The sequence below is a fragment of the Buceros rhinoceros genome, unplaced genomic scaffold, assembly GCF_000710305.1.
Source record: "Buceros rhinoceros silvestris isolate BGI_N320 unplaced genomic scaffold, ASM71030v1 scaffold1112, whole genome shotgun sequence".
NCBI classification, from domain to species: Eukaryota; Metazoa; Chordata; class Aves; order Bucerotiformes; family Bucerotidae; genus Buceros; species Buceros rhinoceros.
Window position 1 is genome coordinate 143537 of NW_010399327.1, and position 21092 is coordinate 164628.

The 21092-nt window shown below is 43.1% G+C and overlaps 2 protein-coding genes across 2 annotated transcripts in view; one reads left to right on the forward strand and one right to left on the reverse strand.

The window, feature by feature from the left end:
- ARHGAP10 (Rho GTPase activating protein 10) overlaps positions 1-3027 on the forward strand; it is a 146561-nt gene extending 143534 nt beyond the window's left edge. The window contains exon 23 of the mRNA XM_010131407.1: positions 2939-3027. Within this exon, the coding sequence (XP_010129709.1) occupies positions 2939-3027 (89 nt within the window). The remainder of the gene's footprint in view (positions 1-2938) is intronic.
- Positions 3028-8921: 5894 nt separating this feature from the next.
- The window catches only part of LOC104489267 (mineralocorticoid receptor-like), a 91427-nt gene continuing 79256 nt past the window's right edge, over positions 8922-21092 (reverse strand). The window contains exon 7 of the mRNA XM_010131408.1: positions 8922-11711. Coding sequence (XP_010129710.1) covers positions 11556-11711 — 156 coding nt within the window. The 3' untranslated portion in view covers positions 8922-11555. The remainder of the gene's footprint in view (positions 11712-21092) is intronic.

Below are 21092 nucleotides of genomic sequence, written 5' to 3' on the forward strand. Positions count from 1 at the left end.
CTGCTTCCGTGGTCCTAAAAGGCTTTTGGTGGGGTTCTTTGATTGGTTCTGTTGTCCAGTCTTGCTATACAAGATTGTTAAACCTTGATGAAAATTATGTTTTAGTTCTCTGCTCTGTATCTTTGACACTACAAGTATTTTCCTCTCCTATCCATAGCCAACATAAGACCTAATCCTATGGTGAGTTGGAGTTTTAAGGCCAAATGTGTGGTTTCTGCAGCAGCAAGGTATTTTAAAATGAGGCAGGCCTGAGAAAGTGCTAAGAACTGTAACTGTTGATGGAGAAGAAATGACAGAAAGGGGACACTACAGGAATCTTCTCTTGAGCAGAGTAATTTTTCAGAAAACAGCCCGCGTCCTGGGTTTGTGAAGAGCTGCGCGTGATAGCAAAATGTCTTTCCTGTGGTAAGGTATTTTTTTATTTTAAATGAATGCTGTTGTACACTAGACTTCGGAAATGGATTTGCGAAGAAAACAGGATCATTGCAGCTTAAAGCAGCTTTATGTGAGGACAGCTTCCCCACTAGTATAATTTGCCTGCTGAAGAAGTTGGTGACGGACGTAGGTATCTTAACCCTTCTTGCACAGGGGCAGAGTCTTACCTGACATGACAGTCACCACCACTGCTGAATGTTAAGAATTACTTCTTGGTACATTTTTTTTAAAAAACCTGATCTCTGAAACAGTGATCTTAGTGGAATCTGAGAGCTAATTCTTTCCTCAGTCTTCAGAGTCTACAAGAAACTTCTGCTAACAAACAACAAGGCCCTGAGCTGTGTAAAATCCACGCGCAGTGTTTAATTTTCCAAGCACAGCGCCGAGTTGTACCATCCTTGTCTAGTCTCCTGGGGTGAAAATAGCATTTGTCAGTCAAGTCTAATTGCTTGGACATCGTGCATCATCTCTGAGTGTGCTGCAGTGTGCAGAGCTCAGTATTATGTTATCAAACTTGTTTAGAAAATACTTCGTTTGAAATTTGCTGTTGTGTTGAGCCAAGTGATTCAGCATAGTTTGAGCATGTTCTCTCCTGGGTAAGTTTTAGGCAGATGTAAATTTCAATGTGATCCCCTTGTATGAGGGCTGTTCTTGTTTTGAACAGACATTTGATTTACAGACACTCACATGCCAGGAATATTTATGCTCTTTCTAAGTAATCGAGGTTGAGCTCCAGCGGACAAGTAGAAATTTCCTATTTCCAGGTTTTCTGGTTGTTACAGATGTGCTCCACAGGCATAAGGGCGACTTCAGGGAGAGGTTTGGCTGCCTGCTAGAGCTGCTGGCATGTTTGCTGGAAAGCATAGAATTACAGCCGCTGTGGTGGAGCTTCTGGCGGCAGGATTGTGGTGGTGTCAGCGATGCAGTTTCGAATGCGTGTGTACTCTGTCATTGTGGAACGAAAATGACAAAGGGAGAGGAGAGCCCGCTGATAACTAACAGCACTGTGAGTTACTGTGTGCACAGAGATGCTAAAAGGTAATTTTCTATGGTTTTTTTTTCTTTGGCGTCTTTCAGTCAAACACATTCATTATAAATGTAAGCCCAGACTTTTGATCTGAATCTAAACCATCCAGTATCATTTGAAAGCGAGTTTTGTTTTTTGGGCTCCTTAGGAGGTTAAACCATGGGTTCTGAGCACAGCTTCTAGCTTCACTGACAATACACAAGGAGAAAACTAGGGGAAAGTATGTTTTAAGTGCTCAGATTTAGAACCTTACAAGGCTTCTGAAAGTGAGACTTAACATGTTGCTCTCTCTTAACTTATTTCCCTGATTTGCGGAAGGCTACAAATATCACATTCCCCAACGTGTTAATGTGTTTTAAATAAAGCACTGACACGGCTGGCAGCAAGTTTCAGCATTCGTCTGATCTCTTCCCTAAATAATATCTGTCTCAGAAGCACTGTGAGCATAAATTAATACGGTAGAGAATACCACAGGTCGCTAAAGGTGTGGGATTTTACAGTTACACAGGTAAGCAGGTACCTGTATCACATTCTTAGAAGAATTGTGATAGGGCAATTTGAGGACTCTTTAGTCTGTTTTCCAGAGAAATGAGGCTTATGCTTCTTTTTAACTTGAGGTCACATGTGGTCACTGTGATATATATATATAGAGAGAGAGAGAGAGAGAGGAAGCCACCCTTCATAAGTCTGTTGCTTGCAGAATTATCTGGTGGGGTATTTAGACTCTGAGCTGAATTTTTTCTTAATTGAGACTCGCAGCTACTCTTGCATAAACTTTGGGGTCAGCAGCAGTGGTAAACACTTAGGACAGCAGTAAGGATCAAGGTGTATGGTTCAAGCCTTCCCTTCGTGTTTTGTGAACAGCGCTAAGTACTTGAGTGTCTGGAAGAGAATTCAACCAGAAGACTGATTCAGGTCTTTGTCCACTGGTCTCTTCCAATCACAGCTTTGCTCTGTGCAGGGATGATTCTTGGAGTGCGACCTGGCCCAGTTCTGTTTCCCCCGTACTCCTTTACATGCTTACTTCCCATGCACTCGGGTCCCATGCCGTTTTTCTCTGGCTTTGAGCTTCCCGGTACATCACCTCTGCTCAAGAGAGGTTTTGGGTCTTGCTTTGCCCCTGGCTACTGAAATTGCTTACCATTGTTTGATCTGAACTCTGACTTCTCAAAGGTATCTAGATTTTCTGTCTTACAAACTCGTCCTAAGTTCCATTAACTGTTTCCTTAATGAAGTCTCCTGCACCTAAAAGCTCTTTCACCATGGATAATTTGCAGAAGATATTTCAAGCACCTGTAATATGCAAGTACTTAAGTTAATCATCCTTTTCATCTTTCCTAGCCAAGATTCCTAAACTGGTCATGGCAGAAAACTGCATATTTTTATGGATGTTTTGCTCGGTGTCGTGGAGCTAATGCTGAAAGTACTAATTCAGGCATGAAAAGATACAGTAATTTTTCTCCTTTTCTTTTTCAGTGCAATTTTCCAGAGAACCAGGATGGCTCGAAGGCACACTAAATGGCAAGAGAGGACTTATTCCACAAAATTATGTCCAGTTTTTGTAGCTTTGTGCATTCAACGCCAAGAAGGTGTACATGGTATCCATGGATTTTTGTTATGGTCACTTCTCTCTACCTTTGTGACTGCTTTTAATCAACAAAGAGCTTGGCTATGGGTTGAAGATCTTAATATGTATAAAGACATTATATGTTGCCAAATAAGAACTACAAAAAAAGATTCTTTAAGAGCTGGACTGGGAGAGGGGACAAGAAGGGGGCTTGGAAGGTGAGGTTAATTTTTTAATAGGGTGCTTTTTTTCCAATTGTAAAGAGCAGTAGTGGTATGTTTGTGAGATAACTAGCATTTTAAGTCAAATATTTGGTTGATATGTGACTCACCTATCAGTTGAAGAAGTTTTTTATAAACTTAGAGATTATGCCTCGATAACCAGCATTTTTAACAGAATATTACTTGGGTTTGGATAATACTGTTGGATGAAAAAAGCTATCATGCTGACAATTAAATTATATTTCAAAGTAGAATAGGCAGTATGGGACAGACACCAGTAAGTAAAGTAATAGGTATCAAGACATGACATTTTTTCAAATGTCTTCACAGAACACATTCGTTTATGTTGTGTATATGATTTCATTTATTTCATAAAGACACATGAACTTCTAGTACAGGCTCCTATATGTCGTGGTTCCTTTCCTACTCAAAAGTATCACTGTAAATGAAATAAAATGTTATTTGCTGTCTGACCTAAGTCATTCCTATGTTGGGGAGTATTTTGCTCTGGTTCTGTAAGTTATGATGTGAAATAATTGTTGGCAGCTGTATGCAATCAGCTTCAAGCAGGCTCCAAAATGGATGGGGAACTTTCCTCACTTGAAACAGGCAACTCTGCAAGTTCAAGTGAAAAGGAAAAGAGAATCTCTGAGTATGTTTCTTGTGCGTCCTGGAAGCATCTCAGGTTTTATCTGTTGTCTGTCTGTCTCGCTCGCTCTTCCCTGAGCTTCCCTTTCTTCCTCCCCTAGAATTGTCACTCGAAAGGTCTTAATGATACTTCATAGTATCAGAATCCTGAAATAGCTACAAACAATAGTTTGTAGAACTATTTGAGTAGTGAGAGGGTCATCTGTGGTCATAGAAAAAGCTTTCAGAAATCTTGTGGTATATAAATCTGTGCCTTGTGATTTTTTTAAAAAAAAAGATATAGATTAATGATAAAGTGCACATCTATCTATCTTTGTATTTTTCCCTCCTTCGAGTAAGACCCCCTGGGAGGCAGTGGAGAGGATGCAGGAAACTATGACGCGATGACAAGCTAATACAGGCTCACTTATTTGTGAAATTGGACTCTGTGGATTTTGAGTCATCTACTGCAGATGTACTTAACTTGCAAGTTTTTCTAATGAATGTGATTAGTACACCGGTTAATGGTTAATGCTGCCTTAAGACTGGGATGGCTTTTTTCCCCCTTAAGATTTAACTCCATACTATTATTTTGTTCCTTTGCCCAGGCTGCACAGAACACTGGAGGTTGCACAGATCATTTCCAGATGGAGCAATGGTGGGCCAAGTCAGTACAGCTCTCGAGCCGTAAGCCTCATAGCTTGGAGGAGTTTAATTTGGTGTGTTCTCAGGGTACCTGAGCAGTGACTCTCTGCCATACAGCTTTTAGGCAATTCTTGCCTTGGCACAGTGGCTAAATGACCCAAGCACAGAATGTGACTTTTGAAGTCCAAAATGTCTTCTGTGATCAGGTTCTTTGGTTTGCTCCTTGACTCGGTACTAAGGAAATAGTATGGTGCAAGTGCACAAGCTGGCAGGTTTCCTCACTCGGATTTGTTCACACGGCAGAGCACCGCTCTGGCTGGGAATTGTGTCGGCTGGACCCACCGCTCTGTCAACTCAGTTGTGACTCTCTTAAGAGTCATTTTGGAGGCAGGAGGGTGTTTGTGTGGCCTGACTCAGTTTTCATGGTTACCTGTTGGTGGACAAAGTTGAAATCCAAGGGAGAGTGTTAATGTTTGCATTAGCCCGACAGGCACGGCAGCCAGGTACGCTGGCTCGTCAGATAGCGAAGCTGTGGTAACTGAAGCTTATGAGCTTTTTAAGTTGCTTCTGTTTGCTTGTTTTGTTTGAAATCTGTGGTGCATGTTTGATCTTCTGGCTGCTGTCTTCCAAAATTCTCAGTGTATTTATTTCTCAGCTCTAGTTCTGTGGTTTGGTCTGGGGTGGTTTGTTTTTTGTTTTGTGTGTTGTTTTTTTTTTTTTGTCCTTCTAACTGAGGTGGTTTAAAAAGGCAGACACATAGAGAAGGAATAAAAGACTTAGTGTCTCTTCCATGCAGTCTTGTGACCCTGTTTGCCTTTAGGTGAGCATTTTCAAGACTCTCTTACTTTTGGAGCTATGCAGAACCCAAACAAGAAGAAACCGTCTCTACGGAGAAATGATACACTGAGCAGAGGTAATACTAACCCAGACTTTCTCACGTCTTAGATGTTGTCTAAAGACAGTGGTTGAGCTGAGCCAGATCAGATCTGGCTTTCAGGCGAACCACACTGCCTGTTAGGAATGCAGCTGTGGTAACTGTTACCCACCGTATGGGTTTCCACATCAGCCGTGTCATACTAAGGCTGAGTACAGCCTTGCAGAGCCGAGTCGCCATGGCACATCTCTCTCTTCATCCTCACTTGCTGAACAGCGCTGTAAGTGATGCCCTTGTACTGCCTGTTTGAAAGTAAAGATTAAAGGATGCTAAAAATGAAAAATCATATAAAGTCAGGCCCCTTTCCCATCCTTTGAGATTGTTTCTTTCCTGAAGCTGGGCCTTAAGGCGTGTCTCTTGTCCATCTTTTCCATGGCTTGGTAGATTTGGGAACAGCAGAGCAGTGCGCTGTTACTTTGAGGCAGGAAGGAGAACAGGGTGTCAGTTGCCGAGGAAGTCTTATTGCAGGGCTCTTCTCTTCTGGCCTGGCAGCAGGAGTGGGGACTCTCCGTGGGTCTGCCCTGACTCTGTCCTCTCACAGGGAACTGCTCTCATGTCACAGTGTGGGCACAGGTTCAGCCTAATCCTCAGCCTGGGTTTCCCCCTCCCTTGCTGTGCACTGGTCACTGTTTGTAGGGCCGTGTGCTTGCTGGATTTCAAAAGCTGAGCTTCCTGGTAGTGAATGCGTGACACAGATTGAAAAGTAGAGAGGGTGAGTGACTTAAACCACTGTGTGCTTTTTATGCAAAATGGTATTTGCCTTGCCATCACGGTGGGGCCGGAGACTGACTCCCTCGGCCTGGGGATTAAGGGTGAATGGTTGTTTGCCGAGTGGAAAAGCTGAGACTCTGGACTAACTGGTACCAGTAGGAAGTTACACTCTGTGCTGGTCACAGGACAGGGCACAGCGCTGCACCTTGGCCAGGCAGCATTTTCACTCTGCTGGGTGAGTGAGAAACCCTGGAGGTTTTTAGGGTGCTGAATGTTGTTCATCGTTGTCCCAGCTGGTCTCCGTGGCAGGTTGCCTTCTGATGCTTGGTCTTTCATCAGGAGCAAAAGAAAAATCTCATTGGCCAATTTATCTGCCCTGCAATGAAAATAAAGTTTTCCTGCTCCCTTGCTTACAGCTTTTACTAGCTGATCCTCTGTCATGGTATCACAGAAAGGACTCAGGGAGAAACGTGCCTTTCTCAATGCTCTGTGCCTTGTTCTCTTAACCATTTCACAGTTCTTACCTGGTTTGCAATCTAAAGAGAAAGGCCGCTGACAGAGGGCTTACGTAGGCTGTAAATGCACCAGTGCTCAACACACTTTGACTAAGGTCTTCACTGGAGTTTCACCTTTTAAGCTGCATGAGCCTTGGATGTTGTTTTCTACACCAGAGTTCAACAGTGTGCCCTCCTCTGTGCTTGCAGTAACCACAGGTAAGCACCAAATAAATAAATGTCATCCTATTGCCACCTACAAGTGGTCTTTGAAAAACCTGAAGGCATGGCGTGTTTCACCGAGCAAAAACCTCTGAAATGAAAGGGTGGCTTTTTCAGTCCTTTCTGTCTTAGTAATACTGTACTCATCATAGTCTCTGCAGATACCTGAAAGCAAGCAGCGTCCCAGGCTGAGGTCAGATTACAGGTTTTGCTGTTTTTAAGTAGCGATAGCATTGTCTTATTTCTAGAACAGCATATGACAGCTACATCTGCTTGTAAGCATATGGGAAATTTTTCTTAACACTGCTGATCCTCTACTATTCTTTCCTTCTGACAATTCAGCAAACAGAAAGCAGGTGCAAGGCTCTTCAGCAATAAAAAGGTTGTGTAACTTATTATAAAACCAAAATGCAGTTAAATGGTGGTCTTGCACCACAGACCTTGCTTCATGCAGAACCTGGTGGTGAATTTTTTGAGAGAGATAGACAGTACACAGAACAAACCAGGACAGCAAGAGTTTTATTTCCCCCTTCTAACCATCTTACTCTAATCGTAATTAGGAAAGACCTGACCTGCAGAAGGCAGTTTGATTTAGTCACTGGGGAAACCCTGCGTATATAAAATAGCGAATCCCAGTTTCCAGGAGAGAAATGCTCACTTTGGTCAATCAATGGGTACAGCAGCTCTGTGTTAACTGAAACGGGCAGCCGGACTTGTCTGGCTGTTGAAGGTTGCTGGGGTTGTTCCTTTGAGGGGGATGTAGCTTGCGTGTGTGACAGCGCCAGCACGTCCTTGGGCAAGCACAGTTACCCAGGGTAAGTGAACCACACTCCTCGCGGCTGGGCGTTCCTTACTCTACAGCGTCAGGCGCTCTGGCTGAAGCCATCAGAGGTGCTGCGTCATCCAAAGTGACAGTGCTTGGTGAAACCAAACTTCTAGGTGTATGAAGAAAGATGTTACCTTACATTGTTAGCCACTTTGTGTTACTCTAGGTTGTTTCTAGATGAGCAGAAACTTGCTTCTAAGGATATCACTGCACCAACACCTAGCTGAGATTAAAATGCAAGAAATACTTGCAATCAAACCAGTTTAATTCATGTATATTTGTACAATTCGTATAAAAAAAGAAAAATAGGTACTTGCAGACATTAACATAAAGACCAAACAATATTTTCTATTTATTTAAAAAGCTTTAAACATACAGAAGCAAACCCCTAATTATAAATGCATCATTATGCATAGATTGTACTGTTTACACCATACTGCTGGCTGCTTTTATTTTTCATCCAGGAATCTATTTAAACTCCAAGAACTCTTAAAACACTCCTCTGAGCTTCCTGGCCTCAGAACTGCTGTCTATCTGATCAAGTCATTGACCTCCAGCTGAAAACATTGCTCTAAAAAAAGAAAAAGTCAGATCTTTAATAAACAATTAAAAGTGCATTAACTGTAGAATTGTTTAATTTCATAAATGTTTAAACAAGTCAGTGAAAAACACCACCCTGTGAATTAGCTTTTTGCATTATTGATTGTAAAGTATCTTTTTAATAAGGTTTTGATATTGCAAACTTTAGTCTTGTCTATTTTGTGCAACCGTTCAGTCGCACGGTGTGTAGTATTCCTGAAATACCCACTGCAGTACGTTAACGCTATCTTACATTTTAACTGTGTATACAATGCTCGTGCTGTATATCCCCGTTCCTTCTTACAACAAAATAATTTAGCTCAGTGAACAGAAGCCCACTTCTAAAAGATCTTTTTAGTTTGTCTTGTATTTTGCAGGAGACAAATGCCTATTTCATTCTAAACAAATTCAAAAGAATGTAAGTTCCCGGTGGCTAAAAACTAGGTTGTTGGTTCTTTTTTTTTTTTTTCCTGTACAGAGGTTTAGATAAAAAAAGTGATGGCTATTCTGCGTTGAGTGTCCTTGATAAGAGAATACTGCCTCTTACAACATCTATATCCAATTGTATCTCTTACTTCAATGATCTCTAGCAAAAAATAATAATCAATGAATGGTTTCATAAACAACAGGTGATTAAAGTAAAGGATTTATTATAATCTGCTTACAGTTGTTTGCAAAGACAGACATAGGTTTTTGCATAAAGATATAAATTGCTTTTTAAAACTAATTTAGTGTGTTTAATTATATGAAGTTTCTGTGAATTATGAATTGTACCAAACCAAGATTAAAAGTAATAAGGTACAAAAATAGGAGCAAACAGACAACAATTTGGACTGGGACAGGCATTTAACAGTGAAGTGTAGAATATGGCTTTGCTATTTTAATCAAGCAAAGTTACTCTGAGACAGAAAAGGAGGCAGTAACTTTGTTAATATAAAAAGCTGCTGCAGACTGTATTCACCCATAACCTGGCTTTGAAATTTTCTGTTAGACTTTAAAAAAAATAGTAAATGAGAAGATGGATGTATGACTGTGTCTGTACTGTAAACAACCAGTCTGCATGCTGTGTAGCTCACGGTGGAAGTTTGGCTTTCATATTGCTGTGCAGGTCAGTATTGAAAGATCTGCCTATGAATTAGACTTCCAAAATGCAAATAATATATGTATGTGTATATATATAAAAAAACCTCTCTGAATACAGTCTTTACAGATTACCCATTGCATAAGGCAGGTGTCATTTAAAAAGACAAGTAGCACTGACTGTCTTCAGTGCACCAAAGCGCACCTCAACACTGGGACTCCGAAAGGGTGCAGGATTCTTAACTTGACCACCACTTAAAAGAAATGCTACATTCTGACCGGCCAAGGGACAAACCAGAGCTCAAAAATAACAGTGGCACCCAGAAAGAACACTATAGATTAGGACTCTGAAAAACTGTTCTATTTAAACATGAGCATATGGTAGCAACAGTTGAGCCTCAGAAAAGTTCACCTGTCCTCTATTCCACTCCAAAATTTTGTATTTGCTTATAAATTGTGAAACAGTGAAAATCACCTCAATTTTTTTCTTTGCAGTCTTATTCTAGAGAAAACATTTTTGAGACAAAATCGGACCAACTGAGTTGAACTTGTAGTGCGAACATTTGTTTTCTCAGATGTATTCTGATTATTACAAAAACACTTACAAAATTACATACACTTTTAGCTTATCACTAAAAATTCTACTCAGGTAATCTGCCCTTATCAGTACCTTACCCTCCCTCTCACCAGTACCAATCTGCTCAATATACTTACTGTAATGATCTGCATGTTCCCTTCATCATAATCAGAACTTGCTCTCCCCCCTCTGAAATAATAATCTGACCTTTTAAAATGTGTTGTGTAGCCAGTATTTAAAAGAAAAACAATCAGTCTGGGAAACCTTAATAAAAAAAGAAAAATCATTCAAGGTCTTGTTCTGCCCCACTCCCCTGAGAGAGAAAGGGAATAGAGGGCACGAACTCACTATATCGTTATGCTGGCAAAAGCTTTGGAGAGACCGTAATTTGTCTTGTTAAATGAAACCTTCGTAAAGTGGCAAACACAACAGAGCGTAGTTTCCTACAGAGATGTGAAGCAGGATTTCTAAGATGTGCTCAAATCACGTACACTTGCAAGCAAAGACAAAAGGGAAAAAATATAGAGGAAAATAGAAAGGCTTAAATACAACTGAAAAGGTTAAGTGTGGTTATTTACAACAGATACTGTAGGATGGTAAATTAGATATGATGCTAAAAAAGGCACAGCTTTCCCTTTCTTAAATACACTGTAAACGGTTCATTATGCATGCAGAACATTTCACTTTACAAAAAAATTACCTTGTTTGTTTAGACAAAGATAGTACTTAAATAGTCTCCAGCAAAATAGAGTTCTTTCAAAAATACTTTCCCATTCATCCTATTAACCATTAAAGATTTTTTTTTTGTCTCATTTACAAAAGTTCCTTACACCGTATTTCAGGTCCTTCACAATTTATACATACAGCAATGTACAGTACAGCAAAAGACTGCAAAAAATTATTTGTAAAGCCAGCACAATAGGTACTATAAATTGAAACCAGGGCATTTGTTTTCTCATCTCATCCTTTTTAATTAAATAGTAAATGGACACTTAACACAGTGTGTATCAGCTATGGTGGGATAACATGGGATAACAAATGCCACAGGTGGGGATAACAGAGTATTCCACACCAAATGTTCTGTTATTACTTTACACATTAGGGTTTCTGTGTGTGTATATATGCGTGTGTGTATATATATATATATAGGTTTTGTTTGTTTCTTTTTTACAAGAAAAGAATATTAATGCCCCATATTGACTTTACGTTTTATGTGCAAACCAAGGGTAAGCTTTAAAAAGTTCTCATTAGTTCTCGAACCCTTTTAAAACAAGCAAACAATACCAGAAACTACATGGCATATTTAAAACTCCATCTGTTAAAATATCAAAATCAAAGAGTTATTGACTAGATATGGCTTTTCATCCAGAGGAACAGGAACATTTTCTAAGTGTTTTAGGGTTATGGGGTAGTTTCCCAACACCTAGGTCTTGCCAAATCCCAGTCAACTGCTTTCCATTCCCCAAACCCTTCATACGATTTTAGACTATTCAGAGACTGCTGAACAAGTGTAAATAGCATGTTTAAAATATGGTTTCTTGGGTCCTTCATGGGTGTGGAATAACACAGGGAAACTTAAGGCAAAGTTCTTCCATTTAAGACATTTTCTATCACTTCCTGTGAAAGTACAGGGGCTTGGCATTCCCGGATTCCACCTTTGGTAGCTGGTCACTGATGATTTCCACCAGCATGGCTGGAAACTCTACTTTCAGTGCCTGAGACTCTCGAAAGGTGTAGAAACAGAATTCCAATAAGTCACTAACAAGCTGAAATACAGAAAGAAACACTTTTTAGGAAAAACACAGAGAATTCCGCATGCAAGCAACAGCTTATCGATAATGGATTATTACCAAGAAATGGCACTGCACTCTGACTTGGCAGTCCGTCTGCAGGGGTCAAACAAAAGCATTCAGAACCCCCAAGTGCTACTTAACTCGTTAAAAGTCAGCTAATGAGGAAAAACCAAGATACTACAGATTTCATTTTTCAGCGTAACTGCAGTTTTTGTTTCACTAACAAACAGGTAACTGGCCACCATGACAACTCTGGTATAGTCTGTGGGAACAAAGCATCCTGCCCTGCGGGGAAAGACCAGCCATCAGCTCTCGTTTCTCTGGATTTCAGCTGGGTACGCGTTTGTTTAATCAGTCAGAGGATTTGGGTAACTGCAGCGCGCTCTTCAAATGCCAGAGCGGCTGATGTGATGAACAGTGTCACACTGTAGCATTTCAGGTTTTACAGCAGCGCAGCCCATATGAAATTGTTCATCTGGTAAAGCATTTACATATACAAATACATTTTTTTTTTAATACACACACCCCAAGACTTTTTTCCTGCTCACTCCTCATTAAACTATAGAGGCGATATTTAGGGAAGGTTTTGTTTTTGAAAAACACCCTCCAGGTTGCCTGTTTCCACAGTGTGGCTCACAGCACAGTTCTGCTTTCCCTCAGTGAATTAAGCATTTCACGGAGAATTTTAAAGAATTTCTATTAGCTCTTCAACACCACAGAGGTAAGCTTTGTTCTGTAACACCACAAGTACCGAGTTAGCCGTTCGTGCAGGACCCCCTCCACCAGCAGCACAAAATCGCACCTTGCCCTGGGCCATGGCACTCCTGGCTGCCTCTGGCATCAGAGGTTTTCACAGCTGGAACCACATCCCCATTCTCCCAAAGGGCACTGGATGGCCACTCTGTAATCCTGATAAAGGTGGTCTCACCTCATAAAGCTGCAATAGGAATGTGAGCTGATATATGCGATGTCGTATGGGTACCATGAACTCTTTGGTGTGTGGAAAAGAATACCTTGTCTTCAAAGCACCAGTGAAGTCAGTCTGACTTCTACCTTCTCTCACGTTGTGGTGTTCTCACCTGCCACAGAGCTTCACCGTAGTCTACATGTTACGGGAAACTTAATCACACCTCAAGAATGAACATTAAGAGCATCTTAGTTTCTTTTGTCTCTTATTTTGTGCTATTTATTTTCTCCACAAAAATATTGCAAAGAGCGTCTTCGCTGTAGCTGTTAGCATGAGAGAACTGTGAAGACAAGACAACCTCTCCCATCACCACTGCCTGGGGAATTACTGCTATATTAAAGGCAAAAACAGGACAAAGCCACCTCATGGCTCAACCTACAGCTTTTGCTGGGTTGGTTTTACATCGTACTGTGATACAATCAAGGAATACTTTTTCATGACTTTCACTAGCAAGAGAATGTTATTTCAAAACAATGGGGTTTTTGTTGCTGTGATCTGAATGAATCTCGTGAAGCCTTACAGTACATCGGACCCTTTGCAAACTTGAAGAAAGAACACAAGGTGAGTCAGTCACGAAGCAGAATCAAGTCAGCTTCTGAGGCACCCGTGAATGAAGCGCGTCTAGGTTTTAATTAGCCTATTAATTTCCGTCACAGTTCTCCAAATTATTGCATTGTATGACTGAAGAAAAAACAGAACCTCTGTGGTTTACAAATTCAAGAGTTATGCACAGCTTGATTGTGGTGCCTTATGCCCTTGCAAAGGACTCAAACGACTTCTGCTTGTGTAGGTTATCAAACAAGTTTATTGTTTTGAGTCTCAACATGCGGAGTTGCACTCTGCAGTTAATGCTCCTATTAAGAGTAAAAAAAAAAAAAAAAGGGGGGGGACTCCTGGAGGGCATAAAAGGAAGTAAAACAAAAATACGGGCAGCAACAGCCCACTGTCCTGGAGCACCAAGCCTCAGCACTTACTTATTTTCAGGACTTTTGCAGCTATTCTTGCAAACATAGAAGCAATTTATGACCACCACGGAGAAGTGCTGAGATCACCTCAACACATGAGTTTCTGCTATCGAGCACTACACGAGTCTGTCTGCTGTTGCTTAGTTCATTCCCGATGATCTGGCACGTCATGAAGCAAGGCTAATTAATTAAACAGGTGCATAGACAGAACGCGATTTTCAAGGGAAAAATTGCTGATGTTTAAAGGTTTACTTACCAACTAGGAGGAGGTTGTTTCTGCATATACAGTGTGCCAAAAATATTCCAAACGTAACACAAAACCAAGGTGAAGGAAACTGTCTGTTGGTGTATCGTGTGTATCACCTCTCCCTCCTCTCTGCCTGTGTCATCAAATGCAGCGCCTGAGCAAACCAAGCCGTGCACCCCAACACACGCGTGGTAGTGACCTGATGAACGTACGGCTTTCCCCAAACTGGAACACGAGTGCTTTCGCATCGCTGAATGTAAGTGGGGGCTGGGGTCATCTCTGTCCCACTCTGACCATCCTCGCTGCCTGTGCAAGTCAAGCGAATTCACACTTGTGTGAAGCCTCTGAATGGAGCGAGACAGGTATCACAGCAAAGCACACATGGAAACTATTAATTCTGCTGCCTTAGCAAGCTTTTAGTAGTGTCAAGTACCCATGGATGTCTGTCTGGTGAATACGTGGGCAAAAGGGATAAATAAAAAATGCCAATGTCCATGGAAAGAGCGTAACCTATTCCAGACAGTGAACGAGTTAGCAGTCCAGCGGGGGAAAACCAGGACGTCATCGTGGATCCTAGCACACGAGGAGTCTCACCATGGAGAAGAAAGGTTACGTTTATACAGCAGTTGAAAAGACAATACCTAGACACTCTCCCCCCATCATGTAAAGCTTACTTACTTGGGTTTAGAACCTTAAGGGTACTAATATATATAATATATATTATATTATCTATATCTACTAATATATATTCTATACCTATTTAGTGTGCTAAAGCCTTTGTTCTTCTCTTTCTTATGCAAAGTTATCCATTTTAATGTACCTGACAGTTACCAACCACTGGAAGACAATGGGACTATGAGGAGGAACACGGCCTGTGTCAGAAGGAACACAGGACTGCGGTCAGGAGCTTTTTAACTGCAGCCTTCAAAGCTGAGTGGCTTTTGGGGCTAGGAAAGTATTTCTAGCACTAATTTAAAACAAAAAGGAGTGACTGTGGGAGAAACGAGGGCCAACTCAGAGGTACTAAAACGTGAACAATGTGATACGGTCAGCTGGAGAAGGCTGCAAGACTCAGAACTGAGGAGCAGGCGTGTTCTCATACATTTTCCGAGGTGCCAGCCCCCTGCCAGCCCAGCAGCCTCGGCATGACTGAGCGCTGACGGGATGAAAAATCCAGGTTCCACAGGCAGTGTTAATTTTGAAATTTAAGTACCTGCGGCTGCAGCCCAAGCAACACTCATCTGATCTGTAACAGGTAAATAATTTAGCTAGTCTTTTGCTTTAAAAGTTTGCTTTCTTTTGTAACAGACGAGCTCTGTTGTTGCAGTGACAGTGACTGACACACCACAAGGTTACAAGTGAGACAACGCCAGCTATCCAGCACCTCTGAATTCGGCTCACAAATATACTTCCGATTGTTCTTCAAAGGCTTGTAAAACCCTTGTGCTCTAAGAGCTCCTGAGTACATTTTACCTGACTGCTTTTACCCTCTACTTCTGGTAGTTTCTGCTGGCAATGCTGACACCTCCCCCAGTATGGCAGCGTGAAAGGCAACTCTAATTAAGCCGTGTGAATGAAGGCATCGCTGTTTCCACAAGCAGCACAACAGAGACTAGGAACGTATTTACTTTTACAATCATCTCCAGTTATTTCACCCACTGAAGCGAGCTGCTGAAGAGCTACAGCTTAGCAGGGCGCAGACAGTGCAGGGAAGGCCACAACTACAACAATTCCCCCTTCCTCAGGATGCAACCCGGGCAGCATTCTTACCATTCTGGGAGGCAGGTGTTCACCTCTTTGGAGCTGGCAGTAAAACGTGGCTTGGTGTCTTTGGCAGCACTGCAAGCCTCCCTCTGCGCATGGGGCAATCGGGCCAGTGCAGGGGAACAGGAGCTTGAGTAGCGCCTGTTCCGGGCAGGCAGTGCCAGGCTTTGCCCAGCTGGGTCCTGGGTGTCTCCCAGAGCGGAGACTGCAGCTTCTCCAGGCAGGCAAATACCACCAAATAAATCAATGGGAGCTGGGTTGCCGGGATGCAGACACGCAGGCCAGAATTATCGCGTCCATGTCACCCAGACTGCTGTAAGACATGACAGCTCTTCTGCCAGCAAGTGGATCAGCTGTTAGCTATAACCCTTCACCACTTCAGTCATTAATTATGAAGCCTTCTCTCATCACTACCCTACAGAGAGTGTGCTGCGTTTTAACATTTCCAAGGCTACAGCCGTTTTAGTAATGCTGAGATTTTCAGTTAATCAATCTTTGCATTTGTATGCTGTATTAAGCACCTCTGAGAAATAGGAGTATTAATCAAACATCATTTTCTATTATTAGGGTGGGGGTTCCATAAAACGGGCTTTTTCACCCATACTGTTCTTAATTAAAAAAATGAATCCTGTAATGAAGTCCCCGAAGTTAATACAGTTACAATGACCTTTGAGCACTCGCAGAGTTTTCACAGCAGAAAGAATTGATTTTAGTTTGGCAATCCCACCATGCCCTTGTATTTCCAGAAATGGTTTGCCAGAGCACACATTTCTGTGCTCAGTTTTCTGATTCTACAATCTCTCACAGTCGCTGACTGCGGTATGAAAGCCCACAGACACTTCTCTATCAGGAGCATCTTTACGATTAAGCCTACTGATACAGCAATTAAGACAGCAGTAGGGTAACGACACGATGATGAGTAATTTCTTATTATTAGCTACAAGCTATTACTGTCAGAAACTTCAGTGTTCTCATATAAAAACAACACTCCGAAACCTTTCTCTGTCCCTTTCAGGAATGGGTCTCTGCCCATTTCCTACGGAGCACAGAGCATGTGGGTGTTGGGAGGAGGCAACCTTGCAGCTCTGCACGATGTAACTGCACAGCCTTGGCGACTACCCACCCCGAGCCAGGCTCCCTGGAAGCACAAGCTGCTGCCCATCAGCAGTATTTCCCCTCTTGCTTTAAGAAAGTGTTTGTTTCCAGCTGTGAAGGAGTCAGGAGCCTGCTGCCCTGACAAGCAGCAGCCGAGGCCAGCCAGTCTCCCTTCCCCTGGGCAGCAAAGAGCCCTGGGTGTGCTTGGGACTACTGCAACCTCCTGGGTTTTTCCCCCTCAAGCAGTGGTTACAAAGCTCCTGCTTCACAACTAGTAACGCTAAGGAAAACCACTGCCAGCCAGGTCTTGATTATTCCATTACCAGCATGTTCCCTTTTGCTCCCAGTCCTATGAAAATCCCATGATGTAAATTAATTATTACTCTTGAGGACTCAGGAAGTAAATTACTGCCCTCTGGGCTGGCCTGCAGGCTCTCCTCTTCTGGTGCCACAGTGGCTAATTCCTAGCTGCTTATGAAATCTTGAACTCCTAAGGGTAAAACCTCCCACAAGCACAGGGAAAACAAGTTAAGACCATGGGATGAAGCCTCTGGTTACACGTATGTGGTGTATTTACCTCACACTGGCAAGGAGTAAAAGTTGGACAAACTGCATATGGACGAGGCACCGACAGCATCTGACCGGAGCAAACACAGAATCTAGTTTTGCCCGGACAGGTGCATTTATCTGATGTAGCAACTGCACTCATTTCTTTGAGTTTTCTGCGCGCACTGAAAGCACAGCACTTCACACCTGGATACGACATGGGGAAACCTGAGCTGAACTCCTTTTGGATGCATGCAAACCTGTCGTATCACACACCAATGAAGCATCCTCAGCCCTTGGTCAGGGTCAATTTTGAGTCAAGTCTACCTTGCTCTTCTCTTGCCAGTAGCAGCGTTCTGCCCTCCTCCAACAAACACCTATTAATGTAAAGGAGAAGAGATCCAACCATCACAAACTGAGCAAGACGACCCTCAGCGCAGCCCCCGGCTACACTAGGGAGCTGGAAATCAATTTCGCACTTGACAAATGCGTATTAGCTGCTGCAGAGCACATCCATGCACACTTTTACATCGCTGCTGCTGCTTTTGTAGGGACCACAGCAGGAGCAGGGACGGGATCTAGCCTCTGTATACAGCGAAAATGCCTACTCTGAGAATTCAGGCACTGGGACTGAAACAAGGCTCCGAACAGCTCATCAGCTGTGGGACACAACTTTGGCAGATCTGTAGCACGAGTAAGTGCACCCAGAGGTGTTGGCAAGAGTCGAGGAGCTCATCTGTGGCTTCGTATTCGTGGCATTAAGCACCTGCACAGGCACACTTGCATTCTCTGCAGCGTGCCGTGCAAACCTGCCCTTGAGGATCTGTGCCCTTCCTGCTGTCAGCTTTTTCAGTGAGTGTAATCCTGGCGCTCTCAGCCGACGGAAAGATCCACCTCAGCTATAAAGTATTCCCTTCAGGAACCATAAAAAATTAATTATTCAGCAGCATGAGCGTTAAAGAATTTATTTTTGTTTGGCAGAAAATATCAACAAGCAAATGACAGAGCAGTGCACTGTTTGCCTTGCCAAGACAAGGGGAAGGTTCACATTAGGGTTTAATGTCATGGCATCGAAACAAAAGCCCTCTTAACTCCAAGTCTGTTAAGTATCGCCCAGATTGAAACCAAATTCAGCTTTTGTTCTGCAAACCACCTAACCATACGCTACACTCCCTATACGAAACGAGGCCTGCCACGCAAGACACAACCCTTCCTGCCAAAGCCAACAGGAGGTGTTGAGGGGGATCCAAATGAAGTCGATACCACATGTAGTACATCTGTTTCTAATGTTCACGCGTGCCGTTGGGCTGATCACACAACACAGTTCACCTACATCCGGGCACCGAATGTGCATCTCTCCCTGAAACGCCCACGGCCATTCGCGGGCACAAGCCTGGAACCTTTATGTCTAGGGTAGAGAGGTCGGTTGTCCTTGCCACACTCTGGTTCTCAACATAACGCTGCTTTCAACGCGATACACACAGGCCAACCGCAACAGCAAAATACAATCCCTACCAGCAGGAAATCTGTGGATTACGTTGCTGCCCTCGGTGCTCCCAGACCCCCCCCAGCTGGGGTCCACCCACACGGGCAAGGCTGACCCACAGCAATGGCAACAAGCTCCAGCTCTGCCATCTCACGCCAAGGGGGAGGAAGGGCACGCTGTGAAACCATCCTGACACTGTCAGCCGGCGCCTGCTGCAGCAGCAACCGCTGCTTCCACCCAGCACCGCGCAAATAATGAGCATTTTGGACCATGGCAGCAGTGACGCGATCCACATGGCAGCCTGCAGGCCTGCTCCTACGGCTGGGGGGGCTGGGCGTGCGTGAAACCGCATTTATCCTCTCTGCTTAGGATGGGGTTTGATCTCTTATTTTTTGGTTGCGCTTTTGGTGCTTGGAGGCTTTATGGATCATTAAATGAAGTTGCTGATTTTTTCAAATACTTAAAAGCCTACCTGGCCTTCTTGAAAATTCTTTTTTTCCTCACCTCGGCACTTTTCTACCTGCACATGTGTTCACTGTGTGGATGAATGATTTAGTACACTGAGCAATGTAAAACCACCTTGTCTGGATTTTTCTTTCCCTTCTTCACATTCTATCAGCCAGGCAGACCGTAATTTGATATTGCCACGTGCTTTGTTTCACACAGTCCTCAGAAAGTCTACTCAAAAACGAGGTCACTGAAAGCACCGAAAGGTGCGAAGGAGCAGGATTTTTTTTGTTTGTTTGTTTGTTGCTACACTCAGGTAAAGTGAACTCCACAAATGGCAAGATGCCGCTTTCCTCTGACAGAAAAGCTGGAGGCAGCAGGAGGCTGAACGAGCACGAATTCCGCACCCGTCCCTTCGGGCGTGCACTGCAAATGCTAATGCTGTGGCTACAGCAGCATGTAAACGTGGGGCTCCAGCTCCGCTTAGACTGCTCAACACCAAATATATTCTGGTCCTCTAAAATTATAATGGAGTAAGTTAAAAATGTATCGGTGACAGCTGAAAAAGTGTTCCTCCTATCCTACGGAACCGAGCAGGAAATTTGCATTTACATTGACAGAACAGAGAAATTCTGCACTAACAGGTGGGGGGGGGTGAGAAGAGAAAAGTAATTCTCACTTCTCAATATTATCCACACTAAATATATTCCATCAGATTTCAAAAACCAAAAAGCAAAAAATCAGCTTTAAAGAGAAAAAATAAACAAGTGCCTTTGTTGGACAAGTCTCCAATATCATCTCTGAAAGGAAGCACTGTTGTGCAGACAACTGGCTTTTTTAAAGGGAAAATGCTGACAATGGGACTTTCTTTAAAAAGTCCTTTGAAAGAAATTGCTCTGTTACAACAAAAGTAATGTAAAAATAGCTTTAAATTAAAAATCAAATAAAATGTAAGAGCAATCTGCTTCCTCTGGTTAGTTCAGCTTCCCATGGTTAATGCTGTGTTTTGGAAAATGTCTGTAGGACACGGCAGCGTGCTCAGTAAGCATGACTCTGTCACCCCGTCACTGCAAGCGTACAAATGCACCCCGCTAAATAAGGGATCACAGGCGCTGCCCATTCTGAAGAGGATTCTGAAGGAAACTCTGTAAATGCAGGGGTTTGTTATGCTGCCCCGAGGTTCAGATGTGAACATCTTGCAAAGGATTTTATCACCCATCCCCTTTCTTTCCACTAAAACACTACAACTTCCTTTGCTGGCTCCCAGCAAGCGAAACCCGATCTCTGAAGAATGAGCTATTACTGCAGTACTAATAATACTCTCCCTGCCTCCCACTAAGATTTGCAATGTTTTAATGAACAACAGAACAATATTTGAAAAATAATTCCATGTGTACATCCTGTAAACAGACCCCAGTCTCCCTCTGTACAGATTTGACCTGGAGTGCATTGTACTGTACTGTCTCCTCAAAAATGAAATTTAAGTCGAGTACAAAGAAGTACATTTATATGCAGGCTCTGACAGCAAGTGCTGTAGGTTTTTCATGCAGCAAAGTTACTTCCCTGCCCACTCAGGGTGGAGCAGGACAGTCTTCTCCCTTGCTGCAGTTTACAGTTTTTACTGGAAGGTGATCAGCACCTGCTGCTGGGCTTCAGCCTCTGCCAACGGGACCCCTCCTCTCTTGTGCCCAAACGTGACGCTGCGCCGCGGTGCAGCTTCAGAGCAGCCAGTTGTCAGCCCTGCTGGCCCCAGGCTGGGGGCTGCTGCTCAGGGCACTCTTAGGAGCACTGGGGGAAACCCCTCAGCTTGAGGGGACTGTGACAGTTGGGTCACTGG